The 24,224-nt window shown below is 40.7% G+C and overlaps 4 protein-coding genes across 5 annotated transcripts in view; all 4 read left to right on the forward strand.

The window, feature by feature from the left end:
• The window catches only part of myo10l3 (myosin X, like 3), a 59,318-nt gene extending 56,804 nt beyond the window's left edge, over window positions 1-2,514 (forward strand). Inside the window, exon 41 of the mRNA XM_071523027.1 lies at window positions 41-2,514. Coding sequence (XP_071379128.1) covers window positions 41-145 — 105 coding nt within the window. The 3' untranslated portion in view covers window positions 146-2,514. The remainder of the gene's footprint in view (window positions 1-40) is intronic.
• Window positions 2,515-3,541: 1,027 nt separating this feature from the next.
• Window positions 3,542-7,258, forward strand: pttg1ipb (PTTG1 interacting protein b). Its single transcript, XM_071523029.1, has 7 exons — window positions 3,542-3,704; window positions 4,254-4,309; window positions 4,439-4,547; window positions 4,782-4,884; window positions 5,591-5,656; window positions 5,859-5,905; window positions 6,495-7,258. Exons 1-7 carry the CDS (start codon window positions 3,602-3,604, stop codon window positions 6,536-6,538), a joined length of 528 nt encoding a protein of 175 aa, XP_071379130.1. The 5' UTR covers window positions 3,542-3,601; the 3' UTR covers window positions 6,539-7,258.
• A 524-nt stretch (window positions 7,259-7,782) lies between these two features.
• sumo3b (small ubiquitin like modifier 3b) lies at window positions 7,783-11,783 on the forward strand. 2 transcript variants are annotated; one of them, XM_071523025.1, is made up of 4 exons: window positions 7,783-7,907; window positions 8,473-8,601; window positions 8,779-8,850; window positions 10,369-11,783. In XM_071523025.1, the coding sequence occupies exons 1-4, from the start codon at window positions 7,887-7,889 to the stop codon at window positions 10,432-10,434; spliced, it is 288 nt and encodes a 95-aa protein (XP_071379126.1). In that variant the 5' UTR covers window positions 7,783-7,886; the 3' UTR covers window positions 10,435-11,783. The 2 variants fall into 2 exon arrangements, with proteins under 2 accessions (XP_071379126.1, XP_071379127.1); XM_071523026.1 differs by lacking the exon at window positions 8,779-8,850.
• A 3,981-nt stretch (window positions 11,784-15,764) lies between these two features.
• Window positions 15,765-24,224, forward strand: part of fmnl2a (formin-like 2a) — a 56,236-nt gene continuing 47,776 nt past the window's right edge. Inside the window, 1 exon segment of the mRNA XM_071523024.1 lies at window positions 15,765-16,312. Within this exon segment, the coding sequence (XP_071379125.1) occupies window positions 16,199-16,312 (114 nt within the window). The 5' untranslated portion in view covers window positions 15,765-16,198.

Raw genomic sequence — 24,224 nt, forward strand, 5'->3', positions numbered from 1 at the left:
TGCTTTCTGGTGACTGTGTGTTCCATCTGTACTCTGCCAGGTTGGAGAGATCACAAAGATCATGAAAGCCTACATAAACATGATCGTGAAAAAGCGGTGCAGTGTGAGATCTGTGTCCAGCTACGGAACCAACTGGATCAGGTGATGGACAGGACACGACCCAATATGTACTCAACTACACCTGACCCAAAAGGAGCAGGGGAAGAGAGCGTAGAGAAGACAAGAGGAACAAATCACCTCCACAGAGATCATGCCTCAGAGCTTTTGACTGACTATAATACAGCAAAATAGACAAACTCTGTTCAGAAAGACTCAAAAAGACACAAAAAAAATGGTGATGTCCTCCCTGCTTATGGCAAAATTCAGAACATTCTAGCTTCTGCACAATTATAAGCTTTACAGCTATCTTGACTGAGTATTGCTTTCCTCCATGCGGTCTCCAAGCTGAAAAACCATGTTATGCTCACATTATTTACACTGGTCATTTCTCACATGTTGCTTTAAATGTACTTTAGGCATCAAACATCTTTTTAAAGGATTGCTCTTCTTCAGCAATCCATGCTGTTCTTCAGCAAAGCCCTGTTTCTCAAATCAGATACAGACATTCACACCTAAATTCAGACTTAAAGGATAAGGCTGATGTTTTTTAATGCATTGCTTACCGTCAACAAATCCTATGAAAATAACAAAATCAACAATGCGTTTGCTCTACTCCTGTTACTTTCTGACATCCCACGTACCGTTTTTAGCCGTCAACCCAGAAGTAATAGGCTCCAATTGTAAGCTAAAAGCCTTGAAATACAGCTCACAAAGACATGCTGGCCCAGTGCATTGCGATGATGAAATATGCTGCCCAGAGCAATGGTATGGCTCTTTGACGTGTTTTTAACCGTTTTTTTTTAATACAATGGAGTTCTATGGCTGCTGGGACATGGCTTCATTGGGCACCGGCTACATGGACAAGACTTGTTGGCAAAACAAAATCATTGCTGATTTTGATATTTTCATAGGATTTGTTGACGGTAAGCAATGCATTAAAAAACACCAGCCTTATCCTTTAAGTTCCATTTCCAAAAAAGGTTTATTGCTTTCAAGCCCACATCCCAAACAACTGCTTAAAAGAATGTGTTGCAGTGGCAGATATATTCTGAATGAGTTGAACCTTGTTTGGCGCCCTTATTCAAGTGATTTTTTTCCACAGAAAATGGAGGCCCGCTGTTATGAACATTCTCCTGAATGGAGATTCCCTCAGGTTAATGGGCAATACAACTGTCACGATACCAGGGAGATTATCTCCCTCATCTTGCCTTATATGAGTTTCACTGCTTCCAAGTTATTTTGTCTGCAGTTCTGTACTAATAGTTTCAGTGCAGATATGGCCTTCCAGGAATGGAATATAACATTTGGGGGGGTTGAGTGTCTTGGTGCAGTGGTAGCTACGGCTTTGATGAACACATGTGCCTCTAAAGCACAGCCCCATCTTGAGGAAAAGAACATTTGCCTTTTTCTAAATCTATAAAGGATTGCAGCACACAAAGAAATCCAATGAGTATAACCACTGCATTAGTGGAGATGCATTGTGTATAACCACTGCAATATTATTTTCACAAAAGGTGCCATTTACTAAAAACAGTTGTAAAAATTATTTGTGCTTCTACATGCAATTCATTATTCTAGGACTAGTACTCAGTGTTGAGCTGTTTTATTTGTGTACTGAGTTGGATGTTTGTCCTTGAAACCTTTTGTGACTGACGCTGATGTTCAAGGAATATGTTTTGAGGAACAAGCATGATATTGTTTGGCGCATCTGTGTCTAAAGAATGTTTTATGTGTTTCAGATGATGTCAAAGGCCATGTGAGGGTGGGGTATTTATTATGTGAACTATTAATGGAATGGGAGAGAGAGGCTGAGATGATACACAAAATCCAACTCAGAAAGGGGAGCAGTGTAATGGAAATGTATTCATGCAATTCTGTTCAATATTTGTGTTGTCCTATTATTTGTGCATTCAGGGACACAAAATTCATGAGATGCAGATAGACAAATGCGTTATTACAGATTTGCTCCTTTTTGTGCCCTTTTTCTGGGAGCTTTTGCTGACATCAGAGTGATCAAAGTGATGTCATACTGTCCTCAATACCCAGGATGCTCAGTTCCGTTTGTTGTCTTGTTTAACCTGAGGATATTTCCCTTGAAGGACACCTAGGCCACTGTGGATGAAAACAAAGAATGCAGGCCTATGCCAATCAAGCTATAGTCCCTGATAACAGTATGATTCATATAGGCTACATACTCAGTTTAGTCTTTACCTCACATCACATCACTGTCTCAGTCTTCCATTGCTCTCCAATCTTACTGACTTAGGCTATCTGGTCAGCTGCCGGCGGCCACACCAGAGACTTATCTTGCCATTGACGATGACTGTACTTATTAAATTTCTGCTTGTTTTGAAGAAAAAAAATCAGAAAATGATGTTTTATAACTGAATTTAAGATGCTTTAATAAATTATTGTATTTCATAAGGTGTTTGGTGTTTGTTATTGTCTCATCATCTATCATGTCAAGAAATGTAGTTTAGGTACACATTGCTATGAAAATATAATAAGATAAGGCCATTGAAATAACAACATTGGAAATACATTAAGCTCTTCTTAAGACTATTCCATTGGCCATTACCCAACAACTGTGTTATAATCTAGAAAAGTAAATTTCCCAGAGAAAATGTGCAGGCTAGCTGAAAACAGCTGGAAGAGTGCTTACTTTAACTTGTAACATTAAAGAGTTGAATTCATTGGAAAGAGTTTAATCTTTTAAGTGTTTACACATTTGTCCACCTTTTCACTCTCTGACATTAATTTGTATGGGGAAAACTAAAGGCATTAAATATCCTTAAAAAGCATAAACCGTATCAAAATGTTTACATCCACGGATCTCCTTAAGTGCCTCTAGCTGGAGGCATGTAGAGGGTAGGTGGAGTCCCAAGGTTTTGAAGAGATTATAAAATAGTAAAGAAAGAGTAGGAGTATGTTAGCTTTCAGCTGTCTCAGTGGTTCTCAAACTGGGGTCCGGGAGCCCCCAGGGCTCCCCAGCAACTTTAGGTATAGCCTAGTTTAATTTCACTGTTAGAAGTTACTAAAATGAAAGAATGTGTAAGAATGACAAGTTTATTTTTCCTCACTGTTTACTCATTACCTACAGAATATGGTTATAGACAATTATGTAATTCTGTCTGAAGTCCAACAACTAAAATCTTCTCAGGTGACTTTCCTTTGGACAAAACATAATTACAACATTACAACATATCAAACAACATTATCAAATGTGGGTGCGTGATGTAATGTGTATTTTTATGGTCCTTCAAATGAAAAGGTTTAGGAACCCGTCATTTGATCTAGCCTACAAATATTGTCTGTTTTAAGCATTTTTCTTAGGATGCTTCACCCTACAGCTGTGATGAGTGAAATCATAGCAGACAACAGAGTCAGGAGTTCATGACGTCACCCCTATAAAGTAGAGGTCCACCCCTCAGCTTGACTTCAGAAACGCAACAAAAAGTTAACTGATATTTTCAAGCAAGCGGGCGATTTCACACGTCGCAAAATGCTCGGGGTTTACAGACCTTTAACCGTAGTTTTTGCCATTGTAACATACGGTATTATTGTAACTACAGAGGCGCAGACATCGGCTCCTTCTCCAGCTCCAAGTAAGTATTTCTTTTTCTTGCTTGCTAGCTGAATTAGCCTTCGAGTTAGCTGTTCTGCTTTGTTTTTGCCTTGCCAGGGTCAGGTCAGGAGGCTCCAGGAAGGTTTATCACATGACAGTACAGAAAAACGGATTTTCACTAATCATAGCGTCCGAGCAAATAATCGAATTTAATTCATAGGGCTTGCATAAAATTTTCTCATTACACTTAACCTATCTTTGGCACTCTTTGTAATCTAAAGCAAACAAACTTGAGCCTTTCTTCTTTCTTTCTCCGAAGTTATATTAACCTAGCTAATGTTTATGGGTCACCTTACAGCTGTGATTTGAAGCTGGCTCACTTTAAGTTGCCTTGGCACCAAATAGCTGCTTGGGATTTGTCACTGTGGACAGATTATAAACTGCACAAAAACTATCTCTAGCTAATACTTTGTTCCATTTCCCTTTCTTGTAAATAAATGTATGCCTGAACCTAGGCAGTGAGCAGAGGGCCAACCAGCCCTAATGTACAGTGTATTTAACAGCTTATGACAAAGCTTCCCTATTTCAGTTCCTTGTGCTTTGAGATCCAACACCACTTGTGATGAATGCCTGAAGAATGTGACAGTAAGTAGTGTTGAATGTGTTCTCAAATTCAGCAAGACAAACAGGCCTAGATGTGTCCAGTCTTTCAATAATATACTGACATATGCAACTATCAGTACCAAAAATAATGCTTTGCTGTATTTGTTGCAGTGTTTGTGGTGCATAACAACGAAACAATGCATCGACTACCCTGTGAGGACCATCTTCCCCCCACGCAGTGTTTGTCCATTAAACGAAGCACGATGGGGGCTGTGCTGGGGTATGGCTCATCAAACCTTTCAGTCCTCAGATAACTAATCCCACATGTGGATAGATATACTACAAGTTTGTCCTTTCACTGTTATCTTTTGAATTTGTGTGGGACAGCCTAGTAAATCTAGGCAGTAGTGTAGTATGTAGCCTTTAACAGCATTTGTATAGCCTATGGCTCATGGTTATGTGATTTTCACTGTTCCTTTTTGTCTCTTTGTTTGTATCTGTCTTTCATCTCCAGTAAACTTCCAGGTCTTGATCATTACCATGTCGGTGCTGGCTGGCATCATCATCATCGCCATCTTTGTTTGCTGCTTCTGCTGCTGCAAGTGTGAGAGAACTGGGTAAGCAGTGCAAAGCGACATATTCGATTTATTAATTTATGAAGGACGTCAGACAGGTGTTTGTAGGACGCAGAAACAGGTTTTCTCACCTCACACAAGTGCTAGACCCATTTTAATTATTGTCTGAGCAGTAAACAAAACAGCTGACCAAACAGATCTTATTTAAGAGAACACAGTTACAAACAAGACGTGAGGTGGCTTAATTAATCACACCAATTTAAGACTATGTTCTGTGAACATGCTCACATGTGTGTGACATGAGTCACATGTGGTGTTGCCATTGAAATCTGGCTCAGCATCTTAGGAAGGAGGAAGAACACAATGGGTTGTTGTTCTGAAAAGACTGATACAGCCGTCTCCAAAAGCGTGCCAGAATTTGTGGCAGCAATTTAGCTCTGAAACTAACTTCACTCTTCCCGATGAGCTTCTTTGGATCATTCGCTCCAGTCCACGCTAAAGATAAAATTAATTTTGTAATGGTTGTTGTATGAAGAGGAGCCAATGATTTGTTTGGTCAAATTATTGGACTATGATGTGCTTAGGTTTGTCGCATTGCACTGGGCTAGAAGGACAGCATATCGCATTTTGTCTCTCCAGCAGAGAGAATGAAACTCCCACTCTTAATAGGCGTTTTCATTTTCATTATTATGTAAGACTGTATTCACAAAGTCAGGAATAAATCCCCTTTCATGTTCTTATATTCCAGGAACAAGAGAGAAGATGCAAAGGTGGAGCAACAAGCCCGTGCCAGGAAGGCCCGTCAAGAACTGAGGTAGATGGCTATTGAGGTTGTTATTACTGGACCTTTTTAAAGGCATTCAGATCTGAAATGGGGTTTTGCCAGATGCTGTCAAGCGTACTAGAGCAATGGTCTGCGCTCACCCTTAAGCCATGATTCACATGAACAAAATGGGAAGGTGTTCATTGTAGCCAAAATGCTGTCTAAACATTTGGCTTTGTTTCTGCCCAAACAGGAGAACAGAAATGAAGGTGCGGCATGATGAAATCAGGCATAAATATGGTGAGACATGTTCCTTGTTTGTGTGGTTTAATTTAATAAAAATCAGAACTTTGTAATATCACAGATGCTGTGATGATTATTTTGGCTGTGCTTAGTTTATTTATTTTCACAATGATAAAACAGCAGCAAAGTGATTAAAATCAGTCAGAAGGGAAACAAAAAAACAAACTTCATCTCATAGCGCCGCCTACTGGAGAAAAAACTACATTGTACATATCAGGTTTAGAATGTATTTTACTCCAATACAGTTGCTGATTTTTTTCATCAGAGTTAGTTTTTCTAACAGTATAATATGCATTTGAACCTCAATTATCCAAAATTCAGACATCTGAACTGACATTACTCAGCCATAATGAACAAAATATGCAGCCATGTGAAAACAATAACATTATTGATACCTGCACAGTTATTTCAACAGCAGATTACTATATGCTGAGTTTTGGAACAGAAATTATTCAAGTTTAGTATTTGAAATTGGCTTTTTCCAACCATTTCAATTGAATTCAATCATCTAAACACAACTTAGTGTGATTCTACTCTAGCAGTACTGTATTGGTTATGTGATTTTGTTCTATATTCTTTTTTTCAGGTCTGGAGAAGGGTAATCCTTACGCCCGCATGGAAGACAATTAAGAAGAATCACAGGGACATTTCTGTTTTTTTCTAACTCCCTTTTGATGATCGTATTAATGCCAGTAACATCAACATAGCTTATCTCCGTTGGAGTAGGCTGTAAAAGTAGCATGTGATAAACTGTGATGATCTGTTTTGTGTGTCAGTGTTAGCCAAAGAATGTCACCAAGAGATTCAGTTAGACTGAATGTGCACTCTGTTTTAAACATATTGTCTTGTATCTTACCTAATGCTTCATGTTCATACATGTCGCTCTCTTTATTATGTTGTTAGTTTTATGTTTCTTATCCAGTAATGCTGATGTGAATTATTTTACTCCTGATTCCTTTTCTATTAAGAGAGAGCTTTATGCTTTAAATGTGATACACGAATGTAACACTGCAGTAACCTTGTTTTTCTTATTACACTGGAGTCCAGATGCAAAGCAAACCTGTCAGAAGATATTGTCCAATAGCATAGGAAAATATTTGATCAAATTACTTATATTAATTTGCATAAAATCCAATATCTTATATCTTATTTCATTTTCCCCAGGGCATTTCCGTGTTTGTACTGTGCTTCTTTTATAACTAGCAATTTGGTTTTCACATTTGTAAACTTTTGACATACATCATGTGTTAAATATAACACTTATCTATTAGCAGTTCATTTGAAAAATTTACATTTACTATTTACTGCTTTTTGTACCATGTAAGCTGTTGATAAATGTTTGAATCAGATTTGTGATCGAAAAGTGTTTCAAGACTTGTTATTTTATGTGGAAATATTTGCATTCTTGCATTTGATCATCGCGCAAATGCTGTCAGAGATAGATTGTTACCATACATGTATGTCTTATAAATGAAATGAATCAGTTTTACTTGATTCTGGGGCCACCTTTATTGTATTAAGTGGAATATAAGCATTTAATTATAGAGAAATAGATGAGTCTGGTTTCTTAAGCTATGGATCTGGACTCAAAGTGTGTCCCAGCTTATTTCTGGTTGGTTCTCAACAGCAGTGGTGTGTTTCTGGCCCCCAGTGCGAGAGAGGTAATTTATCGTTTGGGTCCTTAGTTTGGATTCAAAAGTTTAAGAACCCCGTAGACGAAAGGGTTTATTTTAAGAAGGGTCCTTTTGTTTAGTCTATCTCACGGGGATGCGCAAATTGGCTTGCGCGCTCACGTATGCACGGTCCCGAGGAAAGGGGAACACGTGACCGTTGTGAGCCAATTGCATGTTAAAGTTCTATGCGCGCTCCTGGTCGAATCGAAGGAGACGGAGGAGCTGAAAACCCGCTATCACACTGCCAGCTTCTCGACTAACAATCTGACTTCACAATATTAACAAAGTCCTGGAAAAATAGCAGGATGTCCGAAGAAAAGCCAAAGGTCAGTACTTTTGTTTCTTTGAAACAATAATTTGTTTATGTTTGGAATTAGCTGGCTTCCAACGATGCTCATGATGCCACTTGCAAGTTAACGTTAGCTTTTTGCTAACCTAGCTAGCCTAGCTGCCAGGCTCCAGATACCGCATTTGAGCGGGTAGACTGAGAAAACAAAGGTTGACCAATTTGCGGATCTTTGGGTTGTAGGCGCACATCTCCTTGTTTTTTTGGTGTTGTTGCAATGCCAGGATCGGCTATTGCTCCTTATCGGTCTACATTACTCTATGGATTATTTCTGTACAATAGATAGACAGTGAAATGAATGATGTGTGTTCTTTTTGTTTGCGCCATTGTGGCTTTCTGCGCCAGTTTAACCATAGACTAGCTTGCTATGCTAACCATGGACTGGAAGATTGAAAGGCATATGTGTGCGGCTGGTTGGCAGGTATTTACAGCTAACGACGTTGCTTCTAGGACTAAGCTTTACTGTAAATGGGTCTGGCTGGTTTGCCAGCTGGTTAGTGAGATGACTATATTGCTGACAATGATGACGTTTCTGTCTGTTGCAGGAAGGTGTGAAGACGGAGAATGACCATATCAACCTCAAGGTAGCTGGTCAAGATGGGTCGGTTGTACAGTTCAAAATCAAAAGGCACACTCCGCTCAGCAAATTAATGAAGGCATACTGCGAAAGACAGGTAAATTCATCCTGTAAAACAAAGGCAGAAACTTCACTCACTGTGGTAGTCTTCTGTTGTATTGATGCATCAAATTAATAAGATGTTGCCTGTAATCTTCTGGTTTTAGGCTTGGTTTCAATGACTATTTGTAAAATTTCATTAAAATGCCATTTCTATCTGTTCTGTCTTTTACAGGGTTTGTCAATTCGTCAGATAAGGTTTAGGTTTGACGGACAGCCAATCAATGAAACGGACACACCTGCACAGGTTGGTGACCTCAGAGCTGGACCCTGTATCATGAAAAATCCATATGCCATGCTTTATTAAAAGTCCACCCAGTCTAGCCTTTAACTGTTGGCTGACCCACTGCCAAGGTCTACTTGTTGTTAAATTATTGTACATGATATAGGCTATATTAATACTGCCCTACAAAGGTAAACAACACAGTAACTATTTTGTGTTTTTCGAAGGTCAGACATCATGACTCAAGTTTATATGTCATTTTAACAAAACTTAGACCCATAGGTGTTACTAAACATGCTACTAAAGCGTATATATTATCCACTTCTTTACCAACAACACTTCTGTCAGGACAGGAGATAATGAAGTTGAAGATGAAGGCATTTTTAAGCGCTTACTGCCCTTTAACTTAGTAGGGCAGAATAGACCTCTGATGTAGCATTATATTGTGGGAGATAATGGGAAGTTCCTTCATAATAATCAAAAAACATTGCAAAACACTGACTTGCGATAAACTCACACCTTTGGTTTTTGATAAAACATGACATACAGGTTTCCATTATGAAGTATTGCAAACGGAATTCTCTGTCCACCACAACATGTCTTCAAAACATTTTGTTGCTTTCAAAGTGACCTTATACGACTGGGATCAGGATGAACCAAGTTTAAACCTCTAATGTAGTCAGATGTAAAAGGCACTATGAAGTCATGCTGTGAACATTTATGCTTGCTTGGCAAGTTATCTTAATTGCTGTTGCCCATATTGAATGCTTGAAATTCATGTGAGTAGAGAATACAGTTTTTCATTGGGCAGTCTTATCCCTGCCTGACTTGGCTTTATCAGTGATCATTGAATGGTTACACCCAATAGCAATTAAGAATTATTGCTACCTTGTCTCGCAGGTCACCCATCGAGCCAGACCACCCATTAGTTAAACCACAAAACATAGCGTTAGCAATCCTCACACCCAGCTCAATGTATTTGTTGATGGCATGTTGCAAGTTAAATGTAACCATGTCACATTAAAGTATTCACAACAAAATTCAAGCACAATTCAATCTGCAACTCTTCATTCTGTTTTCTTCTGGGGGTTAATTTGCAAGGAGTCCTACAAGATGTGTGAATTATATAATCACAAATTTGTCTAGTCAGTAGAAAAATGGGTGTAGCTGAAGTAAAAAAAATTGACCGTTCCTCCCTGGACAGAGTCTGTTAGATGTGAGCAGTAGGTGTGAAGTTGGCAATCATTGAAAATAATGTGTGTTGTTTTCACTAGAGGGAGGTGAAAATTATAGGGGGGGAAATACAAGGAACTCAAATGACACTTCAAAATCCCCAATAATGCCATTCCTCCCATAAAGGCTTCAGCTGAAACTCATGACTTTGCATTAATTTGTGTTGTAGACAGGGATCTGTACAGAGGATGGAGGGATCTTCCACTAGGCTAAATGTTATGCATTGGAGACTGCTCTGTCCAAAGAATAAATTGTTGATGGGTCCTGAGAATGACTGTTGAGTTATGTAAACTGTCTTTGTTTTTACAGCTGGAGATGGAGGATGAAGACACTATTGATGTATTTCAACAACAGACAGGAGGGGCCTCTTCTTAAGTGTGAAGTGGACACGCCTCACAGAGGACTCTACACTTGGAAGAGCATCCACACTATTTTTTTTTTTTCATTATGTAATTGTTCATTTCTGTTTTTTATTTTATTTTTTTCATCTGCTTACCCAAACATCAAGCTCCACACAACATAAAAGAAGGTAGGCTTATTTCATTGGGGCCAAATCCTAACTTTGAGATGCAGGGTAATTTTTTTTTTTTTTAAACATTCAATTGCTTTATTTACATAAATGGATAATATGAAATTGTCCAAGGCAGGGACAGATCTCAAATTGGCTATGGCCTGCAGTGAAATGCCTGTTGTGTTTATTTTTTTATTTTTTATTTTTTTTGATGGAAAGATGACCTCCTGCATGTCTGTCATTAATCATAACGTGAACTACATGCCAAAATCCACCCATTTTTTGTTTATTCCTCCAGATCCTAAGCTTTCAAATTCAGGATTAACTGTTTTGAGTCATGTAGCTGATAGGACACATTCGCTTCCTTGCTATGGAGAAAAAAAAATGCTGGATGGGAGACGGTGGTCTTTCAATCCATAGCTATGAGAGACTTTATATGACAGATTTCTTATGTAACACATTTTTAGTCATCTTTTTTTAGGAACAACACATTCAAAATAACTTGTCAGATTCATCCATGCTCATTTTTAACTTTAACAATTGCTCAAAAACGATGCTTGTGCAGAGAAATATGTATATGGACGCTTTACCTCAATAGTGTCACTCTCAATGCTGATTTGGTTGAATGGTAAATAAAGTATGGTAATGTTTTCTGGACCAAAAATGCTAAATGAACGGTGTTCTGAATAAAAATGGTTTGGTAAATACGAATGAGCAATGTCAGAGGTGGCTGCAACTCTTAACGGTGGTTTCATATCACTACACAGCAGGAGAACACTTCTGTTACTTCTGTTCTGTTGTTTAAATTATTGCCTTTCCCCCCCACTATTTCATGATCCTAGAATGGAGAATCCACCTTAACAGTCCAGAAACAACTCCTAGTCCTTTGTCTGGAATGATTTGTTTCTGTTTTTGTTGGAAGATAGGAGTATTCCATACAGTCAGGTATTGCGTCACTGCTATATTGCCAGTTTGAACACAGTCCTTTAACATCTATCCAAACATTCTTGACAGATACTAGGATTGTTTGTTGACTGAGTCAGACTTGTGCGTTGGTAGCAGTCTTCTTTTATGAGATTGTCCACCTTCATTCTAAAATAAGATTTGGCAGATTGTGAAGGGTGGAATTGGCAAACAAATATTCCACAGATCTTTGATTTGTACATTATCTGTTGTCCTTATACTGTATACAATAAATATAGTTTGATACTCAGCCTCTTGAATTATATATTACCTTCCATTTGTGTGGACCTGCTATGAAATTCATATTGTTTCAGCTGCAAGCCTGTACACATACCAGAGCAACTGTTTTGCAATATTCACGTCTTGGCTGTAAACAAATGTGCAGTCAATAAAAGGCCTCAGTCAAAGGGGAGTACCACTGACTTTGAGTTTTGAAATGGTCATTCCTATACCGCAGGACAGTTTGGTCTATTGTTTACTGCTGTCTCACAGCCAGAGGTGAAAAGAGTTTGTTACTAATCTGTCATTGTGACAACTATAGGATATACAAGACTCCTAGGTTTTTTTTTTACCCTTGGGACAGAGTCAAGTTGTCCCAAGGTTTTTTTTAAACATAGTGGTATCTCCCTTGAAAGAAAATGGAAAACATGAGCTGGAAAGATAAGAGAAGGTTTTGGTTGTGTTTATAATAATGCAGCCTGACTCCTCAGTGGACAATGCACTTGTCATACATTAGAGGGCACCATTGCTCTATGGAGATACAAATGATCCCAACCTATTCTGTGCTACATCTACATGCCTTTCCTTGGTTGAGGAACTCAAATCTCCAGTCCAAAAATCAAGACACAAAGATGTACTTTTTGTATTTGCTCCAATCCAGCCTTGTGGAGGCCATAACAACATTGGCATCCCCTCGTTTAAGAAAACTACTTCCTTTGGCTGCTTTGCGGACAAATTTAGCAACATCTGTGAAACGGTGTCCCTGTGAGGCTCCTTACACAGTGGTTTGATTGTGCTGCTTTTATTTTTGGCATCTGCTTTGCATTTTACATTTCCTCATGGAGCAATCTGAAGCCTCTCTCATACTTCTCTAGTCTTCTCGGAGATGTGCAGCTGCAGGGTGCCCCCTCCACTGATTCACTCAATCACTCCCTTTGGTCTCCAATGCACAACACAGCCTCCATGTTTTGTTTCAGTGAGGACACTTGACTGGCTGTGTTGTGTCTGGTTAAAATGCATCGCCCTGAAAGCAGGACTACTGCATTGCATCGAAGTGACAAGTATATGCTTTTTTTGTGCTGTGTCTGCTCTAAAGAATATTGTGTACTCATCTTCCCACTGCCTTGCTTCCCAATTTGTGTGTGTTGTGCGGCCTGAGGATCGACTGGATTTGGGGCCTCCTGGAAATCAGTAACTGTCCCTAACTCTCTCTTAACTGAGCCCCTATATCCAGAGCCCTTACTTGTATGAACACTGCCCATTCCTTCTCTCTTTCTGCCCCCTCCTGTCCTGAGCCTTGGAAGAGGACATACACACACACACACACACACACACACACACACACACTCTCAAGCAACAGGCGAGACTCCCATCATCTCATTCCCGTCTCAGCAACATTTTAATGCTGCATTCTTGTTGTGCTGTGCGTCACCATCAGCTGTGTCAGGATGCCTGTGAGGCAGCACATTACCCCCAGTTGTTCTCCACTGCAGCTAATGGAAAGACGTGTTATATATTGTTGTTATTGTTGGAGTGCTCATTCATTGTTGCCTTGCCTGTGACATCCACTGCTCAGTGTACTGTAGGCCTATTTGTGCGTTATTGTGACAAGATAATGGCTGGATTATTGAGACTCCAATTGCTTAGTTACTTATAATATGGCTTTAGAGGGAAGAAATGGAAGATTATTGCCTTGTGAAATGATGCTCACTAATTTTGTTATATGAGTTTATTTTATGATAGCTAAGTCATGCAGCCTATGTGAAAGACATCAGTGAATAACAACTAATTCAATGAAATTTGGCCCTCCTTTCAAAATGCACCACAGATTTTTGCCCCCATCATTTTCTCACTAGGGGATAATTTTGTCTTTGGTTCCACATTCATCCTTTTTTTAGCTCAAATGCTGTTTGTCGGGATAAAACTGTTCTTATTTTGATACTTTATTTGGATAAAGGAACAAATTCCAACCATTGGGTCTATAGTTATTCGTGCTGATAGGGCCAAATGGTGTTCTTTAAATGTTTTCCTTTTCTCTGGCAGTGATAGTAGCACCCTTGCTGTGTTGGCCCATTTGTTTAATTAAGTTAATAAAATCGAACAAGTGGATAACACACATATACGCACACACAGTGGACAAAACAGTGGGGGAGGGGGGCTTCAGACAGGCCACGTCAACATTACTTGGAAGATGTAATGATCATATATGAGGTCATTCAGCTGTGTCTTGCGACCTTAATGTGTCCAGCCAGCTAACCTCTGATATGACACACGCCCCTGTTGAATCAGCCTGGACTGAATAAAACCACTGTGCATCTGGAGAACTTCTGGATCCTCTCCAGACCAGTGCTTGCTGATGTCATCCTCTTGTGTGTAATGGGGACTACACCCTGTCAGGAGATCAGATTTCATCCCAACACATGTTGAAGATGTTGGGGGGAAAAACTGTGCCTGTCAGTAACCAAGTTATCATAAAGCTGTGGTTATTCAGTGTTTAAAAAAAGGTACTGGAGACACTGCTGCGTGTCCAGGGATTTTGGGTCACTTTGACTCCAACATTTTTGACTATAGGCCCCTATTTGTTGAAAGTTTTGTCCCAAGGACCTCAATCCGAGGAGAGGTCCTGTACTGTAGGTACAAGATAAGACTAGGAGGTAGAGAGAGTGAAACCTCTGATCAGAACAGTTCTTCCACATTCTCTGCTAGTGGTAGATTTTAATTGTAGTGAATGAATTAAGAGTGAAATTTAACTATTCCTAATTTTGCTGCAGATCCACTGGAACCTTCTCAAGGAGCCCTGGGAAGTAAAGTGTCCTATGGAAAAGTACAGTATGTAAAACAGATTATTAGTGCATTGACATTCATGCTGGCTTTGATAGTAATTTTTATACCTTATCTCATCTCTCGTGAATGAAATAACACTCAAATTTAAAGGTCCCTTATTATTCATGACTTTCTTTCAAACATATTATGGCTCAGGATAAGAATAATGTTAGCCATGTTTTCCAAATAAAAGTTGTTTAGTCAGAAGACTATTTATTGAATGAATTTGAAGTCATAACTGGACCTTGACTGGACAGCAATGAAGTCATTCCAGTGGGTGTGTCAGGTCAAATGTTGCAAAATTGCTTGGTTGGAAGGATTTTAGCAATTGTTTAGTAAGGTCAGCCAGTCAAGACCAAGTCTAGCTGCGTATTGACTGAGTTATTGTGAGTTCACGTGCTGGTCTAAAGGTCCCACACCCAGGACTTCCAAGTCGGCTGCTAAACAGTGTTGCATTCACAGAAAATCAAACCAGGAAGACAAATGACAACACGTCCTGCAGCATAAGCTAATTTAACTAACTTTGTTTAAACAAATGTTAGCTATGATGGTTAGTCTGGCTAACTACAAATATGTAATCAAGCTGCATGTGCAACTAAAGGTGCAATTTTCTGACTGCTGACTGACACAAAACTTGATTTTTCTGCCATTATGAGAAGGTTAAAGGCATTTCGTTGCGTCATAACTTGGAAACTCAGGTAGTAAAATCTTCTCTGACTTTCCAACTTCATCAACTGCCATGCAAATGGGCTTGTAAAAAAGGATGGATTTTTAAAAATGCAAAAACTTTAATTTTAACCTCTCAAACAAAATCAAATGTCAACAATGTCTCCATTAAACATCTTTGATCTAACATGTATATAAATAGAGGAACATTTGAATTCCTATAATAGAGCCCCTTTAACTACCCCCCTTTTGACTGGGGGACCCCTTGAAACCCCCTTTAAGGGCCCCTGGGGAGGAGGGTGGGTTGTCACTAAACCCAAAGTTGGTTGGGAACCACTGCTTTCCCCTTTTACAATGGACTCAAAGTACCACAATGCAACACAGAAAATATCATCTCCTTAGCTACGGCTTTTGGAGCTACGCCCCAAGAAGTAGGAGGCTTGTCTCTGAAAGGGCTCATTGTAGGGAGGGATGTGATTGTATAGCCGCGGTGTGTGTGCGGTGTGCGGACCCCCTCCTTAACTAGCTGGTCAGCACTGGAGGGATTAGTAAACCAGCTTCGCTCACTCACAGACGGGGGATTGCAAAGCCTGAATCATGCACGTCGTCATTACTACCAACTGGGAGCGGAGCCGAAATTGTGCAAGATACGGATAACAGCGAAAGGATTGATTTGGTCCGTAGGTCGAATCAAGTTTCCAAGTCCCTCATTCTGCTGTGAAAATGCCTCACCAGGGGCTCTCCTCCTCCTCGGACCCGTCGCATTATGCTGCTTTCCTCACATGTGCTTTATGCTGAAGAAGAGACCAAGAAGGGGATAAACAGAAGCCCTAAGGACGACTAAGGCAAAAACGAAGGGCGTGCGGATATTTTCGTTTCGCCTTGCAGAGATTTCTTCTGAAGTCGAGGGGGAAAGTTGTACTCGTTGGTAGAAGCGCAGGAGCCAGCGGTGAAAACATGGGGAACGCAGGGAGTATGGACCAGCACACTGACTTCAGGGGCCACAACATGCCTCTCAAACTGCCCATGCCCGAGCCGGGGGAACTGGAGGAAAGATTTGCTATCGTTTTGGTAAGCCCATAGCAAACAAAACTCATGGCCATTTGAGTACCCAATCCCTCCACTCTTTGTTCCCACCATGCTTCAGTGTCCTGGGATGGGACAGCTGTGCCTGTGTGTAGGTTGGACCTCTGTCTTGTCCAACACGCCTGATCCTTTGTTGTTCGAAAAAGATATTCCGACAGAATAACTTGTTTACTTGTGTAAAGGCTATGAACGGACGCGTTGCATCTGTTGATATATGCCATCACACATAATCATGGCTAGGCGGCATTTTATTTTTGTCTTTTGATCCTCATCAAAGTAGTGATGAAGTTGTAGCAGGACCGTGCGCAAATTGAATTCAACAGCCACTCAAACCAGTCGTTTATAGACTCAACAAGTTGGTCTTTGAAGTGTTGCAATAAATGTCTTCGCCAACTTTTAAACTCTTTGCTGTGTGTCATGGTGAATGTACATCAAATATCACATTTGACACTCCCTAGGCCCTAATACACGAAAAAAAGACGCATGGATCCAACTTGGGATTTCCTATTACAAAATATTTGTACAGCAGCCTGCTCATTTAGATAGTGCAGTCTAAACACACATAGGTCAAGCTACAATTATGCTTCTGTAAATTTCCAAGTGTAGCCACATGAATCCTCTCAAAGAGACACCTGCCATCAAAAAGAGTAAGTTACTGGTTTAATGGCGTTCCTATCCAACTTTATAACTTTATGAATACAGGCGCTGGCTCACTACTGAAGCTTTTAATGCACAGCATTCAAGATCAGCCACATCCTCATGTGTCAACAATAATGTTACCTGGAAATGAATGCTGAGCATGCCAGATGGTTTTGCAACATCAGTCACATCCTGAACTGGTAACAGCTCAGGTTAATATTTAATGTAGGTTAATATGTGTAGACGCAGACTAATAACCTTGTAATGCAAAATCAAAACTTTGAGACTGTGCTGTTGTCAATGAGAGAGACACAAATTATGGGGAAATTGGCTAGTGGTGAAATTGGAGGTTGACACTTTTGACTGGTCTCATCTGTATAACACTGCCCTTACTAATATTGATCAAGTCTGCATTGCTAACCAGTTACTGAGATTTGTAATCATTTTGTGGGCTGGTAGTGTTGTTCATCATGTATTATCTTGTGTTATAAAACATTGTAACTTCATTGCATAGGCCTTCACTGTGAATAACAAATGACAAGTTCTTGCTGACCAGAGGCATTTCCAGTACAATGCCCTCCAGTCACTGAATAAAGACCTAAATGGCATAACAGTGTAGTAGGGAAGTAATGGTGAAATTTATGAGCTGGCAAAATATGGGTCAAACGTGATTGTTGCCTGGCCTAGTGTTCTCGTAAACACGCGCCTCAGCAGAAGGATTTGGACTTTGGCAAAACCTAAGCAGGTTTTTAGCTGCGCTGTCTTGGAGGAAAGGGAAAGGGTTTCATTTTCTGACTTTGCGTGTTGACCCTTTTTTCTGGCACAGACCTAGCTTTGTTTTCTTAAGAGGTGCAGTGGCACAGATCTCTTAGCCTGTAAGCCAATTACAAAAATTGGATCAAGTTTTTGTGGGAGTCAAATCATAGTGTGTCACAGTGTTCTAGTCGGGGTGGAATAGCTGCATGTCAGAAGCTGATGAATCCTATTCTGTGTTGGCGGCGGCAGACTTTGTGGTAGTGAGGTTTGACGTTACACTATTAAGGGATTGGAGCCTTCTTCTTAATCACGTCTGCTTGCAGGATCACCTGTGTCCTACAATCTCTGAGCGCAAAGGGTTCCCTCTGACACCTGGTTTGACAAATGCTCTCAGCAGTAAATTGAAGGGATCAGAATGAGAACTGGCTAAAGGTTGGTTTACAAAACTGATCCTCACCACGCTTGCCAAAAAACTCTCCACCTGTCCAACTCTAGGTATGGATAAGAGGAAAGGAGATGAGTTAGTGGGCTAGCTGTCAGAATGACTATGATCATAGCATGTCAGGAAACTCCCCCACTCCCTCCCTGCTGCCAGTATGATGCCTTTGCTCTTGGCAGGATTGAAGCCCTTCGGCATTAGGAGAATTTAGTGCTATAATCGCAGCACTTAGTGTTATTTACTGCCATTTAAACCCTAATGCGTGTCAGCTATGCTTGATGGCGAGCAGCTCCATTGATTGCTTCAGTGAGTGGCACCGTGTGGCTCTGATGACCTCAGAATCTCTTCAGTTTGAATAGCTAATGATCGGGAAGATACCTCGTCAGACGACTCAGTCATCTATATAGCCTACATATCAGTGATAACCACTGATAAAGCTGTGGAAAAGAATTGTAAGTGTACTTGGCCGCTGATCAATGATCACTGTTTCTTTTCACCTACTCTTCCACATCATTCCTCATATTGTGTGCTAATGATAAGCTTTACTGTGCCACATTCTCTCCCATAAAGTTTTGATTAATCCATTTAGCTGTTTTGTTCCTTAATTCATGTAATGTAGCATTTTTTTGTTTGGCTATTTTTAGCTGATGATTCTGTGAATTTTGACTGGTCTGTTTGCAGTATAGTCTAGTTTTCGTTCCACATGTTGTGGAGCCAGAGGTGATGGAATAGGAGCAGTGATGTTTACATAAGGGCTAAGCTGCCACCCTGAATAGGTTTGATCAACAGCCTAGCCCTGGATCACTGTAGGGAACCATTTGGATTAAAGGCTTGTGCTGTATGTGACCACATTAAAGCACTGACCTCTCTGTAGACCCTGTAATTTCTAGCAAGGACACATCTGACTTCAGGTCCGTGCTGTGTGCTATGAAAAGCAGCTCCTTTCAGACCTTGACTCATGACTTCCATCATCTGAGCAGACTGGCTGAAAACCCGCAGGGATGTAGAGCCGCTGCTCCTGTGCAGACACAGTGCAGGCCCTCTGGGTTTGGGCACATTTGCTAATATTCACAGTAGCTGTCTGTGTTTCAATTAGACTCCTGTGTACCAGCATTGTATTATTAAGTAAGGCTAATTCATTCAGTATGAATTGGACATCTGCTGTGCGAGTTGATTATTAGACCTACAAGTGCACAATATTGGCATAGGCTATGTTGCATGATAGGAATTGGATGCTGATTACACTGACAAACCAGAACCAAACCAAACCACACCAGAAGTATCAGAAGCTGCACACAGTCAGAATAGGTGAAGATATCAGGGCACGTTTTCCTCCCTTCAGAAGAAGCCATTTGCTGCCCTTCAGTATGAAAAGCTATTTCCACAGAATTGTTGGAGCTAGATAAGCCATCAAAGTAAACATGAAGCCTTAACATGGTTTTGTTAAAGTTTTTGTTAGTTGTTTCATTGTGCTCGAGTTGAGTGTTTTCATATCAGTGTGTGCATTATGTTACACCCTGCTTACTGTCAATCCTCTGACACCCACAGGGAGAAATGGAAGCCTCCACCAGGAAATAATCCCTCAAAAACATGTGGCTTTACAAACTTTATTGTCACATCTATGTCTTCTAATCTGGGACATCTTTGTTAGCTGGGAGAGGAGTTAATTCCAAGCTAGGTCTGACACTGTAAAGTTTGTGTTTTAAAAACAACAAACTTAAGTAAATGCTGAAAAACAGTAGTAAATGGGCTGTAGACATTGGTATTCTCCTTTTTAAGTTTAATTCAGTCTAATTTCAACACACCTTGCTTTGACTAGGTTTTCTAGTAGGATACCAACAACTACCAGGCAGCCTGTTTGCTAGCTTGCGCTCTGTAAGGCATCTTGCATTTTCAGTGCTTCCAGTCTGATTGTTAAACTCAATTTTGCCTTTTGCTTGTCAGATACAGTGAGCTGGCTGTGTATGAGTGCTTACTGGAAAAAGTCAAGGTTTGCTGCTGGCTGAATCGGCTGTTTTTAACTAAATGAAAAGCTCCCGTTGAAGTCTCTGTCTTGGGAATCCCTAGGGCCAAAGCTGATACTCGAACTAGACATAGGCTAATTGTAATGCAAGGCTTCTGCCATGATAAGAGGCTAATTCACATGTGACCTTGACCATGAAGAGAGGCATAATTTAGACTCAAATGTTCATTGTTTAAGATACTGGAGGCGGGTAGTTTTCCACACAGGCCTAAACAGAAATTTAATCTCTGTTCACAAGTTTTTCAATGAGCAATTTGCTCTCTGTGTCCAAGGCCTCGTTTCTCTTTAGTATGTCTTGTTTTGAATGCTACTTTAGGGTACCGTGGGTTTAGATTTTCCCATATAGTGTCAAGGGGAAAATGGCAGTATGCTTTCTGTTGGAAGCATGTCTGCAAGCTTGCACCTCTCTTGTGGTTGCCATAGCATCTGTGACACGAGTCTTGCTACGAGGAAAATAAGATGGGCTGCACTAGGCCTAATAATAAGGAAAGACTGTCTAGTACTAGGGCAACCCTCTTAATGTTTACTATGTATAACACAATGCTGATATCCCAGTGAAGGTATTTTCCTTCTAGATTTCCTTCTAGATTATTTTACTCTGTACTCATTGCCTAATCAATAATCCAACACTATCATTTAGCAAAGCATTAGAGAATGTAGGCGAGGCTACAAAGTGGCATTTGTGTCTGGCTAAGTGCATTCTGGCTGAAAGCACCATGTGAAATGATTGGAAAATACTCAATCTGCGTGAGTCACATGTATGGGTTGGTCTATATGCATTACACTGCAACACAGGAAGATGACTGTGTGCAACAAGAATGTAGCTCAGGCCTCATGGCTGCTCCTCTGCCTCAGCTAACCATAGAGTTGTCATCAAATTAAATTGTACCCACATCTAGGAGATCATGTGCCTTCATCTAAGGGCTGCAGAGTATTTGCTGAATATCATGACTTTGCTGTCAGTGAAGTTTGAAGGCTGAGAAGTTTGCGGCCATTATTTAAATGCCATATGGGGACTATAGGCTTAGCTGTTGTTATAGCTGCTCCTCTCAATAGTCTGGCCAGATTACATCTAAGCTGCTTTGTTTAAAGGCTGCCGAAGGGTCGTGCGCTGCTGTTATTTCTGCCGTGAGACAGTATATTTGAAATCAACCCCCTAGATTTATCACATCAATAGCCTTCATGTTCAGCTGAAGTCTAATTCATCACATTGAGAGGCCCAAGCTCGTTGTGGTTCAACCTGGAACCCAGGAAATGACGAGGCTAGCATGATTTTCATGTTGACTCTTCTTCATTAAAAAGCAGAACAATGGGCATTCTCTGTGGAGCAGAGGGCGAACAGTAGCTGAATCCCGTGCAGCAGGCCTAGGGAACAGAGCTGTTCTTTATTCTGTGGAGAGCCCAAGACAGAGCCTGGCACTGCACCCAGACCCGGCGGGCCGCGAGAGGCCACCACCATGCCCAGTACACTGTAGTATGTTTTTGTGTGTGTGTGTGTGTGTGTGTGTGTGCGTGAGTGAGCGTACATGCATGTGTTTCTGTAGGAGGTTTGATTGAGTGGCAGCAGCAGCAACGTTGTGTCAGAGCCCCAGGATGCTCACCCACCAATTAGCTGTAACAGAGTCTAGCATGAGCTGCTTGGGGAGAGGTGAGATCCGGCAGCCAGTGTGCTGGCCAGTGTAGCCTCTGAGAAGGGATGTGAGGTGCTGCGGTGGTGTGTGATAATGTGCTGCTGAAAGCCTTGCAGCAGAGCCTGAAGGCCTCTTGCCTGGCTGGCAGAGGGTCAGCTGATTGTGTGGGAATGGGTCCTTTGGCTGTGTGCAGGCTCCATTGAGTTGAAACCACTGGGGCTTCAATCAGTATTGTTGTTCTCAGTTCGGTTTTGACATTTGCACATTTGGGGGTGGTTATGGTGTTGGTCTGATTTCTCCACTGCTGCGTGGGTGGCATGGACTGCACAGTACCGATCAAGCAAAAAGATACTGATAAAATGGGGATCAACCTCACTGAGGGTTTTGAGTAAGATCGTCTTTGATCATACCTGTGCTTAGTTTCTTAGGATCCATACAACAGTCCCTGATGGTTGTTTGGGTGCTGGACTAATGAGATGAGTCTTAGTGGGATTCTGCATGGCGACCTTCTGTCTCAGTTACAGAATAGCAGGAGCAGTTGAACTTTTTACTTGATGTCAGTGTAATGTCATACTGAATGCCAATTAAATAGTAGGACAAAAAGTAGGCCCATTTCCAAATAAACAGAACTTTCTCCAGCAGCTTTTTTGACATCTATCAGGACATTAGTTTTGGACTTGACTAGTACTGTCTTTCCTGTGGGTCTTCCTCTGTAAGGAGCAGGTGTAAGATGACGTAGTTTGGGAAAGACCAAGTCTGGTGCTTTTATGTTTGTCACAGCCAGTTGCCAGCGTTGTCCAGCAGGACTGGCACAAGGGCCACACAAAAGGAGGGGAGAGTCGCAGCTCTGTGGTGAAGTGCGTTATAGTCTGGCTCTGTCCAGGGTCCAAGGTGACAGCTGTGCTATAAAATGAGATTGTTTGGCCCAAGTGCTATGCAAGAGTGTCTGTTTTGTTATATAGTGTTAAGAATTAATTTATGTTTATGGTGTTAAACTTTATCAGAAACCCAGCCAAAAGCAAAGTTAGCCTTCAAATCTCTGTGTCATTCTGACAAATTAGTATCAGTGTGTTGTGGTGGCAGAGCCTTCATTATCTTGTGGTATTTATGTTGTTGCCCTTTTCATTTTAGGGCCTTGAGCTAGTTTATATCAAGTATGTTTACATTTTGATATTAGGCTACCATTGAATTGCCAACTCCTTATAACGGTTTCGTTTGTTTGGCTTATTTACTGCCTTTGAGTAGCTTTTTGGAATTGCTTAACACTGTTCTATGAAGCCTGTATATTGACCAGGAGTTATGGTCTACTGGCTGACATCTTGGAGAAGTCAGCAGACGTTGTCCATCCTTGGAGTTTTTACAACCTTATATCCAGACCGACTGTATGCTCCCCTCCAAATGTAGGAAAGCGTGCAGAGCCATAACGTAAACGCCATAACTTCATCCATAACTTGTGCTGAAATATTTACATTATTTAGAAGTTTTCTTTAAGGTAGCCATAGTCATTTTTTAAGGTTTTAAGCTTTGTCCCGAATGATTCTCAGCCATCTTTTGGGACATGTGCTGGCTTTGAAGCTGCCAGAGTCAAAAAGAAAGGTTTTGTTGGTTAACGTCTTGCCAGAAGCAACATCTGCAGTGCAGAATGGGAGGTCCTGTTGCATTTGAATGTACTCCCATGCTTTTTGCCAGTATTTGATATAGGCCCCGGTGACAGCTCCTTAGGCTCCAGACAATGCAGCAATCTGTTGTTACAGGCCTATTGGATAGAAGATGTGCCTCTCACCCTGGGCCCCCCACATACACCACACATACACACACACAGTCATGAAACCTGGGTGGAGTAAACCAGCCAAGGTCTCATGGCAAAGGATTTAGATTAAGATATGTAATGCCAGAAAAACTCAAAAGCCAAAGCAGCTGTATAAAAAAACAGCCTCTTGAAATACGCGTAGAACTTCCTGTTTTTTTGTTGTTGTTTTTTTTGACTATGGTGTAGTGTTGTTTTTAACTTGTTTTGAAACTCAGTCAAGCCTTTGATGTTGTTTTCAAAATTGGCCACATTCAAGTTGGTGTGTAGCATATATATATATATATATATATTTATATATATATATATATATATATATACTGTATATATTTGAAGTTGTTTAAGCTCCCATAGCCTATGTAGATTGGATGATACAGATGCACATTTCTGTGGTGGGCACCTGCAGTTCAGAGAGCATCAGTCATCTCATTATAGGGAGGAGGAGGAGGAGGAAGAGGAGGGTTATTTGTACCGTTCTTTGTTCAGAATTCCTCAGTGTTGGAGCGGTGATGGTCATAGATGTCAGGGGAATCACCGCCGCAGGATTACAGGGTTATGGTTTATTACTGGGTCCTGGGTTTTAATCGGTAATCATCCGTTTC

This window comes from Centroberyx affinis, unplaced genomic scaffold (assembly GCF_046629955.1).
Source record: "Centroberyx affinis isolate AG114_WGS23_722 - 3 ecotype Tasmania unplaced genomic scaffold, CSIRO-AGI_Caff_v1 ptg001058l_1, whole genome shotgun sequence".
Taxonomy (NCBI): Eukaryota; Metazoa; Chordata; class Actinopteri; order Beryciformes; family Berycidae; genus Centroberyx; species Centroberyx affinis.

Excerpts from the sequence above, each read along its gene's own strand:
- pttg1ipb (XM_071523029.1), top strand. The coding sequence starts at position 3,602 with ATGCTCGGGGTTTACAGACCTTTAACCGTAGTTTTTGCCATTGTAACA. Across the intron at positions 3,705-4,253 it reads GGCTCCTTCTCCAGCTCCAA|TTCCTTGTGCTTTGAGATCC; the intron begins GTAAGTATTTCT and ends TCCCTATTTCAG. Across the intron at positions 5,657-5,858 it reads AAGGCCCGTCAAGAACTGAG|GAGAACAGAAATGAAGGTGC; the intron begins GTAGATGGCTAT and ends CTGCCCAAACAG.
- sumo3b (XM_071523025.1), top strand. The coding sequence starts at position 7,887 with ATGTCCGAAGAAAAGCCAAAG. Across the intron at positions 7,908-8,472 it reads TGTCCGAAGAAAAGCCAAAG|GAAGGTGTGAAGACGGAGAA; the intron begins GTCAGTACTTTT and ends TGTCTGTTGCAG. Across the intron at positions 8,602-8,778 it reads AGGCATACTGCGAAAGACAG|GGTTTGTCAATTCGTCAGAT; the intron begins GTAAATTCATCC and ends TGTCTTTTACAG.